Genomic DNA, 18,515 nt, shown 5'->3' on the forward strand with positions numbered 1-18,515 from the left:
AATGTGTGTAGAAACCTTTTAACAATCATTATTCAATGATTTGAGACAAAGATTGAGAAAAAAAGTTGTACTTTATGGGTTTTTGATGGAAGATGAAAAAAGATGGTGGAGGAATAATGAGGTAGGAGTAGGTTTATCTGGTTTAAGCATCCCTTCAAGGATAGCAGTTAACTGTCGTTGGAGGCATTTAGGTAATTTTAAGGTGTGGGAGACCAATTTCTAAAGTGTAAAGAGCAGTTAACACATCTACCCGCCATGACTCTACAATTTAAACTTTATAGGTTGAAATTACAAAGTCGAACTTTAATCACACATAAACAATTGAACTAGTGTTTTTATCTTGGAGATTCAAGTATGAGATAAGGGTTTCATTTCTTGTGAAACTTAGTATTTAATATCAGTGAAGAAGGAGGCGCCTGTGAACTTCTTGACTGCCTACTAGATAGAAGATCAACACTCAGGCATGCGGATGTTATGGTGTACGGATGGGTAGGAGGAAAACATATGCATGTGCAAACTTGATTGGGGTTTCACCACTTATGGGATTAGGTGTCGGGCCTTTTACGGTAGGACAGGCAACCTTAAAGTGGCATCAAGCAAAGTGGCTAAACATGAGAAAGCGTGTTCTGACAATCAACATGTTTTTATACCATTTACTTTTGACATTTTCGGTTTCCTAACACCAGAGGTTGTTGACCTTCTACATAGAGTTCAAAAGGTCATGCATAGCAATTTTATGTCTCCTAGGTCCATGAACGTCGTGTTTACGAGGATTGATTTTGTCATCCAAAAAGGCTTGGCGGTGCAGCTTGTTGCCTGCTTGCCTTCTATTCAAGTGTAAATAATGGTGTATATATATATATATATAGTAGGGTTAAATATGTTTTTGGTCCCTACATTTTGCCTCATTTTAATTAATAGTCCTTACATTTCAATAAATGTTTTTAAAATCCCTACATTTTTTATCCGTTAGCACAAATAGTCCCTGCCGTCAAATAATTAACTGGACGCTGACGTGGAAGTATATGTGGCAATGGGTCCCACTCATCAAATGATTGTTAATTAAAATATAGATTAGTGTTAATTTATATTTTAATCAAATAATTAACACTAAAATACAATTAAAATAATATAAACAGAAAGTAAAGAGACCCTACAAATAACAAAGCCAAAAAATAGAAACCCTAGATTTTCAGAAAGTCCTCCTTTGAAGAACACCTAGCGGCGCTACCCAATCCCAGTTCCAATTCGAGTTCGTTGAATATGAGTTCTTATTCGATTTCTTGTTCATTTTCGCGTTCGTGTTTAGTGTGTTGGCTGATTTTCAAGTTGTATCTGTGATTTTCGCGTTCTGTTTTGTGGTTCAGGTATGTTAACTTTTAGGGTTTGTATTGTTTAATGTTTGTTTGTTTCTTTGATGATTCTTGTGGTCCAAAATGGTTTTGTTATTGTTGTTTACTGTTGGTAATAAACTATTGAGTTTGTTTTTGTCCTTTGCTTTCAAGTTGGCTTTGTTTACTGTTTTTTTTTCGATTTGAACATGGGAAAGGGGTTTTTTTGATGCTCTTTTGTTGTATTGAATACATGTGGGGTAGAGCAGTAATGTTGGGTTTGAAATCTTTATGTTTGGAATCAACTGTATTTTCGTTTTTGCCTTAAAATCAGATTGTGTGTTGGAACTTACCATTTTGCCCTTTGTTTTGGTAGGTATGGCTTTTACAAGTATATTTCATGTTAAGGGTTTTTTTGTAAGTGACAATGGGATGAAGTATGTGGGTGGCGCTACTCATGCAATGGATGGTCTAGACAAAGATAGGTGGTCTTTTTTTTAGATTCAAGGAACTGTGAAAGAGTTGGACACAACTGCTGGAGAATTTAAAATGTGGTGGAAACCTACAACTATATCACTAGATTCTGGTTTGTTCAAGGTTGGTGATGATGAAGATGCTTCCAAAATATCAAAGTATGCTACGGATCACAATGCTCCAGTTGAAATATATGTGGAGTATGTAAATGAAGCTAATGCAAATGCAAGTTATCCTGTGTCTTTGGACAATGACAGTGTGAGAAAAGACAAAGGCAAGGGTGTGGCTATTCCTACTGATGAGTCTGGTTCTGATGATGATTATTGTGAAAGTGAGCATTCAGATTTGGATGTAAGCATTGAAGACAGTGAAGAAGAGAGGGACTTGGGGTTAGATGATGGATTTGAAGAAGAGCTGGTTGAGTTTGCTGGTGAAGGAACTTCTCAAGTTAGACAACCTAATGATGTTGATGATAGTAATGCTCCACATGATGGTGATGGTGCTGATGAACTTAATGAGGCTGAAGATGATTATGTGTCAGAAGATCTTGATAGTGCGAGTGATTCTGGTGGTGATGGATGTGCTGAACTTAAGCCAAGATATCCCAAGTTTAGAAGTGAAGATCTTACTAAAACATTTAAGTTCACTGTGGGCATGGAATTCTCTTCACTGAAACAGTTCAAAGATGCAATTCTTGAACACAATGTGTTGAATGGAAAGCAGGTAAAGTTTAGGAAAAATGATGCAGATAGGGTTAGGGTGGTTTGTAAGTCTTTTGACACATGTGGTTACACTGCGTTGGTTAGTAGAGTTGTTAGGAGTCACACTTTTAGGGTTAAGACACTTGTACCAAAACACACATGTGGGAGAGTCTTTGATAACAAGAATGCTAAGTCTGAGTGGGTAGCTAAGGTTATCTTTGATAGGATGAAATGCTCTAAAGGGATGCAGATTAATGATGTTGTTACTGAAGTTAGAACCAAGTATTCAACTGGCATAACATTTTCAACAGCTTTTAAAGCTAGACAAATAGCTAGAAAGCTTGTGGATGGTGATAGTGTCAAGCAGTATGCATTGTTGTGGTCCTATAGTGAGGAATTAAAAAGAGCATGTCGTGGAAATAATTGTAAGTTGCACATTGAAAGGCCTGCCCCTACGTTGGAGCCTAGGTTTGGAAGGTTTTACTTATGCCTCGATGGTTGCAAGAGGGCTTTGAAAATTGCTTGTAGGCCATTCATTGGTGTAGATGGTTGTCATTTGAAGAATAAATATGGTGGACAGCTACTAATTGCAGTGGGAAGAGACCCTAATGATCAATACCTGCCAATTGCTTTTGCAGTGGTTGAGACTGAAAGTAAAGAAACATGGAGGTGGTTTTTAACAAACCTACTTGATGATATTGGTGACAGTAGGTGGACATTCATAAGTGATCAACAAAAGGTAACTTTAGTTTGTGTTTTAACACTTTATGCTCATTTCATTTGATGTTGTTCTAGACATATTGAGAATATTTAAATTGTTTTGTGTGCCTGTTTTTTGTTATTGTAGGGATTGATCCAGACTTTTGATGAGATGCTTGGTGGTCTAGAACACAGATTCTGTCTTAGACATCTCTACACAGATAAGCCAGGCCCCTGTTGCTGCACCTAAGAAAAGAGTATGCTTTTTTTTGCAGTCTATTATATTTTTCTCTTTTATTATGCTTTAACATGTTGAATTCTATTATTAGGGGAGACCTTGTAAGAAAGTAGTTGATGGTCAGTCTAGTGGTGTTGTGAAAAGGAAACAACAAGCTGCTACCAAGAAAAGAAAAGTTGTTGCTGATAACTCTGCTAAATCTGTGGGGACTAATAATGTGGTAAGTCTTTTAACTTTACTAAGAGAGTATTTACTTGTGGTAACATGTTTAAGAGAATATTTATTTATTTATGAATGAAATGTTATGCAGTCTGGTCATAATGAAGCTGAAACCATATTCCAAACATTGAAAGTCTTACCACCAGATGTGTTTGAAGAGACAATGAAGCAATTGGTAGTCGGGCTCGCGAAATGGCATAATGAAGTGGGAGAGAAAACACCAAAGCCAGGAGAAGATGCATGAAATTAAATCATGGAATATTAACTTAGATTATTAGGACCTTTTTTTATGCTTGATACATGTTTGCCTGTGAATTAAGAATTTGTAATCAAGCTTTTGCGTGTAATGCTTCATCTATTTTGTGAACTTTGTGATGAAGCTTAACTACTACTGATGACAGGCTTTTTTTGTTGGTCAACATTTCCAGTGTAGACAATTGGAGTACCAATTGCAAGTTCAATGTGATATACAATTGGAATGCCAATTGCATTTTATGTTATTCAAGTGTCACCGTTGTTTTTTAACATCTCAAAATTATTATAACATGTTCATTTTGTAGCTATATAATGTGAGCTTATAATTATGCTAAGTGGCATGTTTTTATTGGTGTATAGTTCTGTTTATAACATGTTCGGTTTATAAGGAGGGACTGTGTATAGTTCTGTTTTTTTGGTGTTCATAAAAGTGCATATAAAATTGGGTTAAAAGTGCATATAAAAGTGGGTTATTTTGGATACTATAAATTCATAAAATTCATAAAAGTGCATATAAAAGGAGGAAGAAGAATTTTTTTGGGAATTTAGGGATTTGAATCACCAATGAAATGGGTTATATCCATGGGTCGGGTCAAATTAACCATTCAATTCGGTCCAATCCATTAAAAACCCGTATCAACAAAAAAAATGCCACGTAAGCACTCTGTTTGATGGTTGGGCATAATTTGACGGCAGGGACTATTTGTGCTAACGGATGAAAAATGTAGGGATTTTAAAAACATTTATTGAAATGTAAGGACTATTAATTAAAATGAGGCAAAATGTAGGGACCAATAACATATTTAACCCTATATAGTATTAAAGTTATATTGTCATTGTGATTCAACGTAGATATGCTTTTCTAATTATTAGTTAAGAGCGTTTTTAAATTAAAATAAAAACCTCAATTTTTATAGGAAATAAAACAAATAATATCTTAAATTTTAGGATCTTACAATATGACACATCATTGACAATTCAATGCAATAATGAAATTTGATTATTAAGTACCTCTTTGGTTTGAAATGTATTATTCTTTGGTTTGAAATGTATATTATCCTTATGAAGACCAATTAGTTTGTTCTATGGTAGAAGATGCATGTAGGGTCATGGCCAAAAATGACATACTAATCATGAGTGCAAGGTCTAAAACCAAAGTGTTCTAATCTGATAGAGTTTCATGTCCAGTAACATGAGAACTCTTTTTCTCTTTTTCAATCTTTATACTTCTTGGTTGCTAATATGCTCTTCTCAGCTTTGTTTAGCAGGAGATACTTTGAACATTGGCCAGAAGATATTAAGCAATGAAACCTTAAACAACCTTGTTTCAGCTGGAAAAATGTTTGAACTTGGCTTCTTTACTCCAAGCAACAATGGTAACTCACAAAGATACTTAGGTATATGGTATCACATTCAAGAGGAGTCACAACAACCTCAAAAACAAACAGTGGTGTGGGTTGCCAACAGAGACAACCCTGTAGCTGTTGATTCCATTGGAGTTTTCCAAATAGCAGAGGATGGGAATCTCGTAGTTTTAGACACATCCGGTAATGAAAAAAGGTACTGGTTTTCTAATTCCAGTTCCAAAATCAAAGACTCTTCTAGTTTTTCACCTAAAATCAGAACAGTGAAACTCATGGATTCTGGTAACCTTGTTTTATATGACGATGAACTCATGGAAGTGAAACTGTGGGAGAGCTTTGAAAATCCAACTGACACATTCCTACTTGGAATGAATATGGATAAGAATTTGAGTCTGACTAGTTGGAAAGGTGCTGATGACCCAAGCAGTGGGGATTTCACTTTTAAGACAATGGACAACCGTTTCATCATCTTAAACCGAAGTGAAATTCATTGGGAGAGCGAAGAGCACGGAAAGCATGATCAATTGGACGACATCAGCTTTGAGGTTTATAATTTGTTGACCAACTTCAGTTTTCTTGTTTATAATTCGTCAAACAAATTCAGTTCACCTGAAAAACGGAACAGATCAGTAATTCGTAACGAACAGTATAACAATAAAAGATTGTTCCTCAATTCCACAGGTGTGATACAGTGGGTGGAAGATGATTTGCTAGTTATATGGAAGCAGCCAAGAAGCAAATGTTTAACATATAATGCTTGTGGAAACTTTGCTAGCTGTAATGACGATGATAGCGTTTGCAAATGTTTACCAGGATTCTACAATGATAACCAGGGAGAGGAAGATTCTTCACGACATTGTACGAGGAGAAAAACAACATTCTGTACTGAAAATGACACGAAGTTCTTGAACTTGACCATGATTAAAACAGGAAGGCCAGATATAAAGGTAACCGTGGAATCTCAAAAAAAATGCGCAGATTTGTGCCATGGGATGTGTCCACAGTCACAGTGCCAGGCTTACTCATATGCTCAAGTCCCTGATAAGCAGCAGCGTGGTCTTATTCCTTCAAACTGTTGGATCTGGACACACAGTTTAACTACTCTTAAAGAAGAGTATACTAGTTGGGATGATGATCGTAGACTCATTATCCTAGTTGATAAATTAGACATAGGTATGCATATGATGATTAAATTAGAGACATATTTCTCTCTTCTTCTTTTTTTATATAAAATTAGAAACAAATTCATGATTCTGAAAATTCCTTTTATTCATTTTTGTAGAACCAACTCCAAGAACTTGTGAGCCCTGTGGTACAAACACAGTCCCTTATCCTCTCAGTACCGGACCCAACTGTGGAGACCTCGCATACTTCAACTTTAGATGCAATACCACAACAGGCCAAGGTCACCTTAGCTTCACGGCCGCTAACAACGTTAGTTACAGAGTTATTCGTGTTGATCAAAGTAGAAGAAAGCTTACCCTTCATAATGAGGATTATTCCTTTACTAGTTGTGATGAAGGATCTAAACGGACAGGAAGTCTGAACGTTTCTTTACCGTTTCGCATGACCAGTGACAATACGTGCTCTGAACAACTTGAAGTTAGTTGGGAACCACCTTCCGAACCCATCTGTAATAACTCTGTTGATTGCCATGGCTGGAACCATTCTACTTGTAGTAAAGGAAAGAGGTGTCTTTGCAATGCAAACTATAACTGGAATGGCGAATCTTTAAATTGTACCAAAAGTAAGTATTAATATTCATGTAACTAAGAATATTACAAATTCACTTAATTTGATGAATTTGGATTATAGCTGAAGTTAAAAAGGTAAAAGAGTGTTATTAAGTTCTTTGCATAATTTTCAGCACCTAGATCCTCTCCTACTGCTACAAAAGAGCCAAACAGAGAGAAGTCTAAAAGCTTATTCTATTTGATTCTGGGCTTATCTCTTTTCGGCGTAGTTGCTCTAGTTGGCATCATTATTTTTGCTTATGCATGCAGAGGAAGAATAGTGCATATGATTAAGCAAGGTGGGAATTATTTATTTTTCCTTTCTTAACTATTTTGTGTGAAATTTAGGAATATTTGAGTTTAATCTTTGATTATGCTTATACAATTATTTAACGAGTTTAGATAAGGATAGCGTACGAAGAAATATCAGAGGGCGATTTTACGACAGTGAAAGACATGTGAAGGATTTGATAGACATGGAGGGATTGGAAGAGAATGACAATGAAGGAATAGAGGTTCCGTATTTCGATTTCGAGAGCATACTAATGGCGACAGATGACTTTTCCGATGCAAATAAACTTGGAAAAGGTGGTTTTGGGCCAGTTTACAAGGTGATTGATTTTTCCTTCTACCTATCTTCCTGGTCAGACTAGATTTTAAATTAAGTAATGACCTATTGAGATTATATTTTAGGGTAAGCTTGGTGGTCAAGAAATTGCAGTAAAGAGACTTTCAAATGTTTCATCACAAGGCTTACAGGAATTTAAGAATGAGGTTGTTTTGATTGCTAAACTTCAACATCGAAACCTTGTTAAATTACGGGGCTACTGCGTAAAAGGAGAGGAAAAAATTCTGCTTTATGAGTATATGCCTAACAAGAGCCTGGACTTAATGATATTCGGTTGGTCTCAAATTTTATCTATCATTTGTGGTGTTTTATGAGTTTCGAGTACATTGATTAATTCTCGACATTTTATCTATCATTTTTTCGCCTTTAAATGGTTAACTAAACACATTCACAGATTCGACAAAAAGCGTAATTTTGGATTGGCCAATGCGGTTTGAAATAATTCTCGGAATTGCTCGTGGACTGCTCTATCTTCATCAAGACTCAAGACTTAGAGTTATTCACCGAGATTTGAAAACTAGCAACATTCTTCTAGACGAGGAGATGCAACCGAAAATCTCAGATTTTGGACTAGCAAGAATAGTTGGAGGGAAAGAAACTGAGGCAAGCACAGAGAGAGTTGTTGGTACATAGTAAGTTCAGTTCTTAGGCCTTTTACTCCTGCTTTTTGCTTTCTGAGTATTCGAATTGAAATTCTTCTCACATTGTTTTCAATAACCTTATTTTTATGAATTTCTCAACCTTATTTATTAAGATATCTAGTAAATTTTTGTATAATGGGATATTTAGTTATTTGTACGAGTGGTTTTCTTGTGTCGACAGCGGGTACATGTCTCCTGAGTATGCCTTGGATGGATATTTCTCAACAAAGTCAGATGTTTTCAGTTTTGGCGTTGTCTTGCTTGAGATCATCAGCGGAAAAAAAAACACCGGATTCTATCGGTCTAAAGAGATTTCAAGCCTTTTGGGTTATGTATGTTCCACCCTTTGCATTCAATTTTATTTTCTACAATTAATGTTTTTTTATTCAGAGATTTACAACTTGTTACCAGGCTTGGAGACTATGGAGAGAAGATAAATTGCAAGATTTAATGGACCCAACTCTAAGTGATACTTACAACGTTAACCAATTTATTAGGTGTTCACAAATTGGACTCTTATGCGTACAAGACGAACCAGATGATCGTCCACACATGTCAAATGTGGTGACCATGCTCGACAATGAAACTACAACCCTCTTAACACCTAAACAACCAACCTTTTTTACACGTAATAAAGACCTCTCAAGCACAGCTTCTTCAAGTTTGCAGCTTGATAGTATCATTGAAGAAGGACGATGAGAGATAAAACATTGCTCCAATTGGACACTTTTGGAACAAAAATTTGTTCAAGCAATCATTTGTTTGTTTTGTTGTCTTACTTTTCAATTATACTAGTAGTTCAAATTCATGTAACTTTGAGCACAATTGTATATTGGCAATGTCGCAAACATAACAATAATTGCTGGAAATAAATTTATTTCTTGTTATGTTGAGGATTTGTATTTTTACGGAATATCTTATATTTTACTTGGGCAAGGCATATTATAAAATAGTTAGAAATTATACATATTACCTTAGTGACATAATAGTATATAGTTTAAAGGGTTAATAGTTCTTTTCACCCCTGTAATATATATCATTTCCGGTTTTCGCCCCCATAAAATTTTCGGTTTGATATTCACCCTCGTAAAATTTTTATTTTTCGGAAAACACCCTTAATAGGCCATTCAAAAACCAAAATTTCTTGAAAAAAAAAATCTGAAAAATGGCATATTAGGGGTGTTTTCCGGAAAATAAAAATTTACAAGGGTGCAAATCAAACCAAAAATTTTATAGGAACGAAAACCGGAAATGACATATATTACAGGGTGAAAAACACTATAAACCCTAGTTTAAATGAGACATATTCTTTGCTCTACCTCTATCAACACCCTTGACTCTCTAGGACTACACTATTATAAACCATCTAGATTTCTTATTAGAGTATGAAGAGAAGACTATGTCTCAGAAACAAAAAGATAATAGTAGTTCATAGGTTTACTTGTAATACAAGTTTCCTAGAGTTAGTTAGCTTAATCTGATACATTAGTGTGTATGATTAGGTATTGTGTACCCTATAACTACAATAAATGTTGGTCGTATCATGATTTTGTGTATGAGAAATGAGTTCATTTGCACTAATTTCCTTCTTCCATAATATGGTATCATTGAGCCTTTGCTTAGTTGTTGCATCTTCTTCATATTTTCTTCCTTGATTCTTCGCAATTTTCTTGCGTTTCACCATGCCTCACCAAACATAACCTTATATTGAATCTGTCTTCTACGTTCATCCTGAAAAGGTTTTCAGTGCCAGAAACTGCGACCTTTTTTTCTTTCTTTCGAAGGAAGATAAGTATGCAAGTTTTCCAGAAATGGAAGATGGGTTGAAGAAGAGAATGGACATAGGGATTTTATAGGCAATGAAGGTGATTGATAAGACAAAACTCTTCATTTTCCCTTTTCGGTAACTGCCACATTTGTTAAAGGAAATGACAGTTTTTGAGATAGTGGGAAGTTATGGAGTTTTTTCGAAAGTAAGGCCCATAAGATCTCCAAAATGTCGACGTTGTTGGATGCAGTGACATTGTGAGAAGAAATCCTTTAAGTTGCTTCCACGTGGTCGAAAGCACTCAACTAAGTCTTAAAGTTGTGGAAAACTGAGAAGTTCATTTTTTAAAGTAATGATTGAAATGACATCATTCTTCAGAGAATGCGTAGAGTTTTTAAAAATGGCAGTTTTCTCCTTCATTTTTCTCAGTCGAAAATTATATTTTTGTGGGGCAATTTCTTACCTTGTAATTTCGACAGGCTCAATTAATGCAGTCAATGAGAGTTGACCTTTGTTATTTCAAAAATTAAACATCTTATCTTTAGTATGAAGATTTCGATATAGTCTCTGACTTAGCATATTGATGAGTTTAAGAGCTTTGAAGTTCGACAAGAGGTAATTCATAGAGAAGAATGGTCAAAGCCAAGCAGATGATGTCAAAAGGAAAAGAATTCAAATTCAAAAGCAGCAGTTTCTTATTGAGACGTGGGGAGCTGACAGTTTCCGTCAAAGACCTTCAGTTTTTAGCAGTTTAGGTCTTTGCAATTATTTTCACTTTGTATATATAGTAGTTTTTCATATGAAAAACAAGTCACAAATCATTTATAGAATTCTCGCACTCAAAGTACCAGCGTTTAGAGAAAAGAGTCACAAAATGTATATAATCTGATTTGTTGTACCACATTTAAATTAATTCAATGCAATTTACGTTTTCTTTAAGTTTGTGTTTAAACTTTTAAGTCTTTTTTACTTGCATGTTCTTTACTTATTTCTGTCGAAAGGCAATTATCTTCATAACAAAGCAGTTTTATTTATCTTGTTCATAAACAAACTATGAATATGATGAACATTCGATCAGTTTCTGGAAAATCATTGCACAACATGCTCCTAGAATTTCTAGTTTGATCCTTCTTGCAATAACCAAAACTAACCCTATTGTTTACCAAAAACACCTATAAACAAATTGGCACGTTCAGTATGACCCTGTTTGTGCAATTTTTGGTAAAAAACTTCCATAATTTTAAAAGTATTTTTCAAAGTCTTGGGAAAACTGTTTCTGAAAAAAATTTAACTGTCTCCTGCAAAGAAAAAAATATGGAGAAAACTTTTTGTGCATGCATTTAAGAAGTTGTAAAGTCTTTAAAGAAATGGCTCGACCCACCAATAGTGGTACTTCTGCATCATCACAATCATCACAGTCTTCTTCACAAGCATCTGCCCCAACAATAGGTGCTAATGTGTCAACTTTCATGGGGACAACCATGGCTACGCCAGTTTCGACAGAAATGGGAGTCACCGCTCCTGCAACCGTTTCGACAACTGCCGCTACAATGACACAATCAGACATGAGAGATTTTGTGCCACCATTTACTACCATAATTCTTGTGTTTACTAGTATCCTAGTATCCTCGTGTCTTCTCATCCCCAAGTTGTTAGGGCTAGATTAGATTATAGGTTTTTGGCTATGCAAAACTTCACTATGCCTATGACTACAGGGGGAACAACCTTATGGTACACCATTATTTATGATGGCTAGTTTGCATAACAATGCATCTACATTTGTTAAAAATTCTAATCGGCCCATTACAACAAATAATTAAGTGGCCCAAAATCACATATTCGACTTTAGTGCTTCAAAATGGCATGTTGACCAACAAGATATCCGAACTGGATTTTTCGTTCAACATGAAACTTGTAGACTTATTTCTTAACTTTCTAACGCCTATTTGCATGCCTCATTTGGATAACCGCGGCCAAAGTTATGTCCTGCACGGTGAACGGTGGTCTGAACATATTAAAAACGAAAAAATTAATCTAATAATTACATTAACGCTCCAATCAGACCCAAGATATAGAAACTTGTTAAAAAATATTATATTACGGATAAAAAGCTCTCAAAATGTCAAAATGCATGTTTGGTTCTAAAATGCAATAATCATGGTGTTCAAAATCGAACGAAACCAATAGAAAACCACATACCTAACCAATCTAAAAAAAATATCATGTTTGGTTCAGATATATTCAGGTCATTTTTTTATTCAATCACGCAATTTGGTGTAAGGTTTTTACTTTATTTTATCAACCGAACCAAATCGAATCAAACTGCACCATAAAAGAAACACTAATTAAACATATCTTACCCATCAGAGTGCTCATAAAAACATATATGAAAGTGAGTTGCTGATTTGAAGGAGCTGGATAAAGTTAAATTTGAGAAATGATATTTGTACAACCATTTTATTACAAGTTTCACTATCATACACATATTGTGATTTTACTTTATCTCTCTTTTGTTTTGATATTTATGTTAATATTTACTTTTCTTTGTATATTTTGGTTGTCAAGTAAGTTGTGTTCCACAAATAGTTGTTCATATAGCATACCTTTTTAAATTTTGCACATTTTGATTTTAAATTTTTTGTTAACAAACCTCTTTAGAATATTGTTTAATCAACCAAAAATAGTAATTTTAACATACTATTATAAGCAAATGTTCACTTTTTAGATTCATTTAATAAATGATATATGTGGTCTATATTAGACCATATACATCGTTTATTTAATGAACTTAAAAAGTCAACTTTTACTTATAATAATGACTGAAGGGAGTATAAAATTGTGTAATTATGACTTCCACCACATGTATTTTTATCTGTTTTATATAACTTTTTTTTAAGATTTTTTTTTATCGTAAACCTTAAAATTAAAAAAATTAAAAAAATGCGACACCCTTGTGTGCGCATGGTATCCTAGTAGCTGTTTTCTCAAAGAGAAATGATATTTGAACAATTTTTGTGATAAATTTCTATCTCACATTCACATTATGTTTTTACTTTCTCTTTCTATTGCTTTGATTTTTCTACCAATACATAATTTTCCTTGCAAAATTTTGATTATCACAAAAATTATCATTTAAATGGATGTTCAAATAACACAACTCTTTCTCAAAATTGGGGGGTTTAGTTACAGGCACACTTGTTTTTAGGTAGATATTGTTTTACCGCGGATGTAGTTATGATCAATAATTATTAATTAATAAAAATATTACCGTACATTATTAGGGTTAGAGTTAGTCAATGTGTGGCACTGATTCAACATCAAACAATAATTAATTAATAATATTTATTAGTATAAATAGAAAATTGTTGAATAAAAGGTTGTACGCTGTTGTGGTTGTTGAGATTGCGTAGCATTGCAGGGCAGACAGACAGGCATCAAACTAGAGGCTGCAGCTGCTTCTCTATAATACAACACTTTCTCTTTCTTTCTTTCATTCCATCATCAAATCTCTTATCTTTTCCCTTCTACTTTTTCTTTCTGTAAGTTCTTTCATTATCTATGTATGCAATTTTTTTATGGATTTGATTCAATGATGCAATTTTGTTTCACCTCGTTTGTTGATTTTTCTGTTTAAAATTCAGGTCTGATTCAAATTCAATTCCCTTTATTTTTTGTTTTTGTTTTTTTGTGAATTTTTCTTAAATTTGTGAGATTGAATTTTGAGAATATTGGAGTTAGAGAAATCATAGAAATTTAAGCTAATTATAATTTAGGGAAGATGGAAGATATTGTTTGGAGAAATTATAGAAATTTTAATTTTGTGAAATTGATTTGTTAGATACAATTTTGAGATTATCAAAGTTATAGAAATCTTAGATATTTAAGTTAGTTAAATTTTGAGATTGATTTGTTTTTTTTTTTTTTAATTTTTTTTTTTTAATTTTTATGGGGGTTAATTTTGCTTAAATTCTGTGGTTGTATGTGTTATTGTGTAGGTTCAATTTTGAGGTATCAAAGTTAAAGAAATCTTAAAAATTTAAGCTGGTTTTAATTGTGAGATTTAATTTTTTTTTTTTTTTTTTTGTTTTTGTGGGGGTTTAATTTTCCTTAAATTATGTGGTTGTATATGTTTATTGAGACCACAATTTATCCGTGTGCGTGTGCGTGCGTGTGTGTGCGCTTGATTGTTTTTTACATGCCTCCTGTTTTTTTTCTTTTAACTATATTCTGGATGTTATATATCAGATCAATTTTGATACTTGATTTTGTTTTATTCATAGGTTGGTGTCTTTTTATGCGGATTTGCCTCGGGATTCTCCTAGTTGAAAAAGAATTTATTTCACTCTGGCCGCTATAACACAATCAAACTATTCTCGCACCTCTAAAAAGGTGTGGGGTGATGAAGGAGGAGTGATTTCCCTCTTCGTTTTACGTAGAACAAAGGCATCAGACATATGGAGATTGTGCCGTGTTTCAGTTGGATTGTCCGTTGATTATGGCTAAGAGTGGCTTTTGATTTGTCCCCAGAAGCACTCTCGCAACAATAGTAGCAAATATACGGTATTTGGTTCGGCTTCTGGAAAATTGATGAACAGCATAGATTATTGTTGGTAGTGGTTTTTCTGCGTCAAAGGAAGTTTTATGTTTAAATGTAGCTCTCAACATCGTTGCAGCGATGTTTAAATTTTCTTGTTTCTATATTAAATCCCAAGGCAACAAGACAAAGGTAAGAAGAAATGAAATACATTGCAGTATAGACTTTGTATAACTTGGTTGGTATTACCTGGATTATTTTGACTTTAAGCTTCTTCTTTTAATCAGAAATTAGCTCAACCTTCAACTGAAGCAATGGCAAAAGCTTTGCGAGATAGTTCCAAAAATCCAGTCGGTAAAGATTCGCCTATCCCTACAGGCTTAAATTCATCAGTTTCAAAACAGCAACCACGTAAACTAATGAATGTCTCTGAGAATGATATTCTCGACCAGGTTTCAGTTGAGCACATTGGTAGATTAGAGGATTTCAATAGTAAGTTTTGCATTGAATTCGACAAAAAAGTTCGCCAAACTGGGCGTATGAGGAAAAGTCAGTCGGAAAGTGTGCTTTTTCAAGGCATAACCGAGGGTGATCAAGATCTGGGGTTTTCCAAAAGCCGCTACGACTCACCAAATTCAAATGGCAGCTCTAATGATCAATCCAAAACGATTTCCAGCTTTGGGTTTCAAGTCATCCCTAGCTGTGACAATCAAGGCTCACTTTTTTCAATAGGAGATCGGACACCTTCCGATAAAGATGCTCGTGAAAATTCTGATACTCCACTTTCAGGCGATCTTGGCGGTGGCTCTGCTTACCAGACTTCTGGTCCCAGTACGCCAACTTTAAGGAAGTCACGTTCTTTGCCAAATATCAAAGCTTCTACGCTTTCTTCCGCAAATAACCATGCTTTTAAACATGCATCTTCAATTTCAAGATCTTCTGATGATCTCTGTGCTTTAGGCTTAAGGAAGAAAGAGGTGTTCATCAATGTGTCTTATGATCAAATAGGGGAAACTCAAGAAAGAGAAAGTGGCATGGAAAAAACTGAAGATAATCATATGGACAGATACTTTGATGGTTTTGATTCTCATCTACTTTCCGGCTTACAAAAGGACTGGACAATGCCAATTACAGATGATATAAGTGATGCCGAACCCCTTCAAGGAGATTCCTCGAGTGAATTTCCTAACAAGGATTTTAATGTTAAGCGGATTGAGGATTGGGTGATCGGTCTGCAGCATTGTGGACCTCCTCTCGAGGATATAACTGAATTGCCTGAATCTGTTGATCCTAAAGTTGATATTAACACCGCAAATGCTGCCGTGGCTGCCTCAGTTGTGGATCATAAGATCACTCCAGGAATGGAAACAGCTAAAAGATATATATCTTCTTTAACTGCGAATGCCACTGCAGCTCAGCTGGCAAATCATGGGTTGTCTGTGATCCCCTTTTTGAGTGCATTTGTGAGTTTGAAGGTGCTCAATTTGTCTGGAAACGCAATCGGTTAGTTGCATACTTTATCTGTTCATTACTTTTGAGCTGTGACAATCTTTAACTTTGGCATGAAATATAGTTCATTTACCTTATTCCTTTTGAATTCTCTTTTTCAGTAAGGATAACTGCTGGCACTCTTCCTCGAGGACTTCACACATTAAATTTGTCAAAAAACAATATCTCCACTATAGAGGGATTACGTGAACTTACTCGGCTTCGTGTCCTAGACCTCAGCTACAACCGTATACTAAGAATTGGACACGGTAAAAGAATTTCTGGATTACATCTCAAGTTCCATACTTGAGATAATCTTTGTTTTTATGAAAGTTTTATTGTCAATATGCCATTAATTGCCGACATTGAATTGTGGATTTGTGATATTCCCTCAACATGTCTTCTTTCTTTCTTTTTGCTAATACTTTCCTCCTTTGCAAAGGTCTGGCGTCCTGTTCTTCTCTAAAGGAGCTGTACCTGGCTGGAAACAAGATTGGTGAAGTCGAGGGTCTGCACCGCCTGTTGAAACTAAGTATCCTGGATATCCGTTTTAACAAGATTTCAACTGCAAAATGTCTTGGACAACTTGCAGCCAACTATAATTCTTTGCTAGCCATCAACTTGGAAGGGAACCCTTGCCAGAAAAATGTTGGTGATGAACAAATTAAGAAATATCTGCAAAGCCTTCTTCCTCATCTTGTCTACTACAATCGGCAGCCATTCAAAGCAAATGGTTTGAAGGACGGTGGGGATCGTGCAGTTCGATTAGGAATGAATTCACAACAGTTTGATCGCAATCTTAGAGTCGATCGCAAGTCTACAAGGAAGGGGCCATCATCTACTCGAAGGTCATCTGCTGTGTCCTCACCAAAACTGTCCAAAGGAAAGCAAGCCCAGCTCCCACCAATCAGAACCAAAACATCAACCCAAAGTCGCCATCATTTTGATTCTCCCAGCAAACCATTGAACTTGAATTCAGGACACTTCATGCGCAAGAGTCGCAGCGAGAGTACTCTTCTTGGAGCTTTGTAAGAGGTTATTGCATTGCAAATTGATTCGTTTGGTGGCCATGCGTCTATTTACATTGGTTATTCGTATTCATCTCATGTTTTGTTCTTAATTTTACTGCACTGGAACTTTAAAACATTTGATTCTGAGTTGTAGTTTGTTGCCCAATAAGTTGGCTTTATGCTTCTGTATTTTCTATTTCATTATTGTCTGTGTGAATCAAATTGTTCTAAACATCATTGTCAATTTGTTTACAAAGTTTTGTTCAATGCAATTAATTTCAATGATGGTCTTTCATGTTCATATTTTTATCATGCATGCTCATAAATGAAAATTACATATGTTATGGTTACCTACAATAACAACCAAGTTTTGTCTGAGGTCGGCTACATGGATGAAGGTACACCATAATGTTCTATATATAGTGGTATGGTGGTAGTTTTTTTTTAAGGAACATGTTATTATGTGTTTGTAATCGTAGAGATTAATTTCTCAAGCTGGATAGGACTACTATGAATTATGATAATTAACACTATTGTATTTCTAGGGTTAGATTCGAACCTTAGCGATAGTTGGTTTGTGGTTACTTTTCTTTTTCCCTTTAGCATTTATGATTTTTTGTTTCAAATTTTTTGAACTGGTTTTTTTGTTGTTGTTCTATAAATCTAACGTGGAAACTAATACATCGGTTTGACCACATGTTGGGTGGGACAAGTTCCTCTTTAGAGTTTTAATGTTCTTTTTGAGAAGGAAGGTTAACCTTTAGAGTTTTAATGTTCTTTTCGTTGCTAAAATACATTGGTGAAAACCTATTTGAGAGGGAAGTTGAACCTTTAGCCAAATGCAACAGCTTGATTAATCTACTCAAAGCTAAAATCTTACGCAGCTGTTTACCCAATTTGCCATGGATTGATTGACTAATTTGCAGTTTGTGGTCTAAGGTAAAATAAGGTTTAATTGACCATTTGGTCCTCTAACTTATTTGTTGTTTTCATTTTGGTCCCATAACTCAAAAAAAATCTTATCCATCCCTTATCTATGATTCTTCAGTCAAATTGATCATTTCCGTTAGTTTTTTAATGCCTAATATTTCAGATATGATTTCAGTCATTAGATTCTAGGACGATAGTATGTAACGGTGAACCACCAACACTATTTTTATTTTATTTTTGTTTTTCTTCATCTTCTTCCCTCATGTTCTTCATCAACAACAACAACAATCCTTCAATCCATAAATTCATCAACAAATCCATAAATTCAGAATCATCAACAACAACAATTCTTCAATCCTAAAATTCATCAACAACAAAATCATCATCACTACAATCTCATCACTACACTTTCAATTATTTAAATCCAGAAATTCATCAACAACAATCAACACAACAACACAATGTTCTCTCCTCCTTCGAAAATCAAAACAGAAACAACAAC

At 34.8% G+C, this 18,515-nt stretch overlaps 3 protein-coding genes across 3 annotated transcripts; all 3 read left to right on the forward strand.

Moving 5' to 3' along the window:
• The first annotated feature begins 508 nt into the window (after positions 1–508).
• LOC120579940 (uncharacterized) lies at positions 509–4,170 on the forward strand. The gene is made up of 5 exons (XM_039832707.1): positions 509–837; positions 1,310–1,367; positions 1,833–3,245; positions 3,354–3,663; positions 3,754–4,170. Exons 1-4 carry the CDS (start codon positions 509–511, stop codon positions 3,453–3,455), a joined length of 1,902 nt encoding a protein of 633 aa, XP_039688641.1. The 3' UTR covers positions 3,456–3,663; positions 3,754–4,170.
• Positions 4,171–4,973: 803 nt separating this feature from the next.
• On the forward strand, positions 4,974–9,170 carry LOC25480468 (G-type lectin S-receptor-like serine/threonine-protein kinase At4g03230). Its single transcript, XM_013587079.3, has 8 exons — positions 4,974–6,454; positions 6,564–7,028; positions 7,149–7,313; positions 7,417–7,625; positions 7,708–7,915; positions 8,037–8,274; positions 8,465–8,615; positions 8,695–9,170. The coding sequence occupies exons 1-8, from the start codon at positions 5,098–5,100 to the stop codon at positions 8,980–8,982; spliced, it is 3,081 nt and encodes a 1,026-aa protein (XP_013442533.2). The 5' UTR covers positions 4,974–5,097; the 3' UTR covers positions 8,983–9,170.
• A 4,257-nt stretch (positions 9,171–13,427) lies between these two features.
• LOC25480466 (uncharacterized) lies at positions 13,428–17,355 on the forward strand. Its single transcript, XM_013587076.3, has 5 exons — positions 13,428–13,590; positions 14,332–14,777; positions 14,873–16,088; positions 16,196–16,342; positions 16,516–17,355. Exons 2-5 carry the CDS (start codon positions 14,727–14,729, stop codon positions 17,103–17,105), a joined length of 2,004 nt encoding a protein of 667 aa, XP_013442530.1. The 5' UTR covers positions 13,428–13,590; positions 14,332–14,726; the 3' UTR covers positions 17,106–17,355.
• Positions 17,356–18,515: the final 1,160 nt, after the last annotated feature.

Source organism: Medicago truncatula, chromosome 4 (assembly GCF_003473485.1).
Source record: "Medicago truncatula cultivar Jemalong A17 chromosome 4, MtrunA17r5.0-ANR, whole genome shotgun sequence".
NCBI lineage: Eukaryota > Viridiplantae > Streptophyta > Magnoliopsida > Fabales > Fabaceae > Medicago > Medicago truncatula.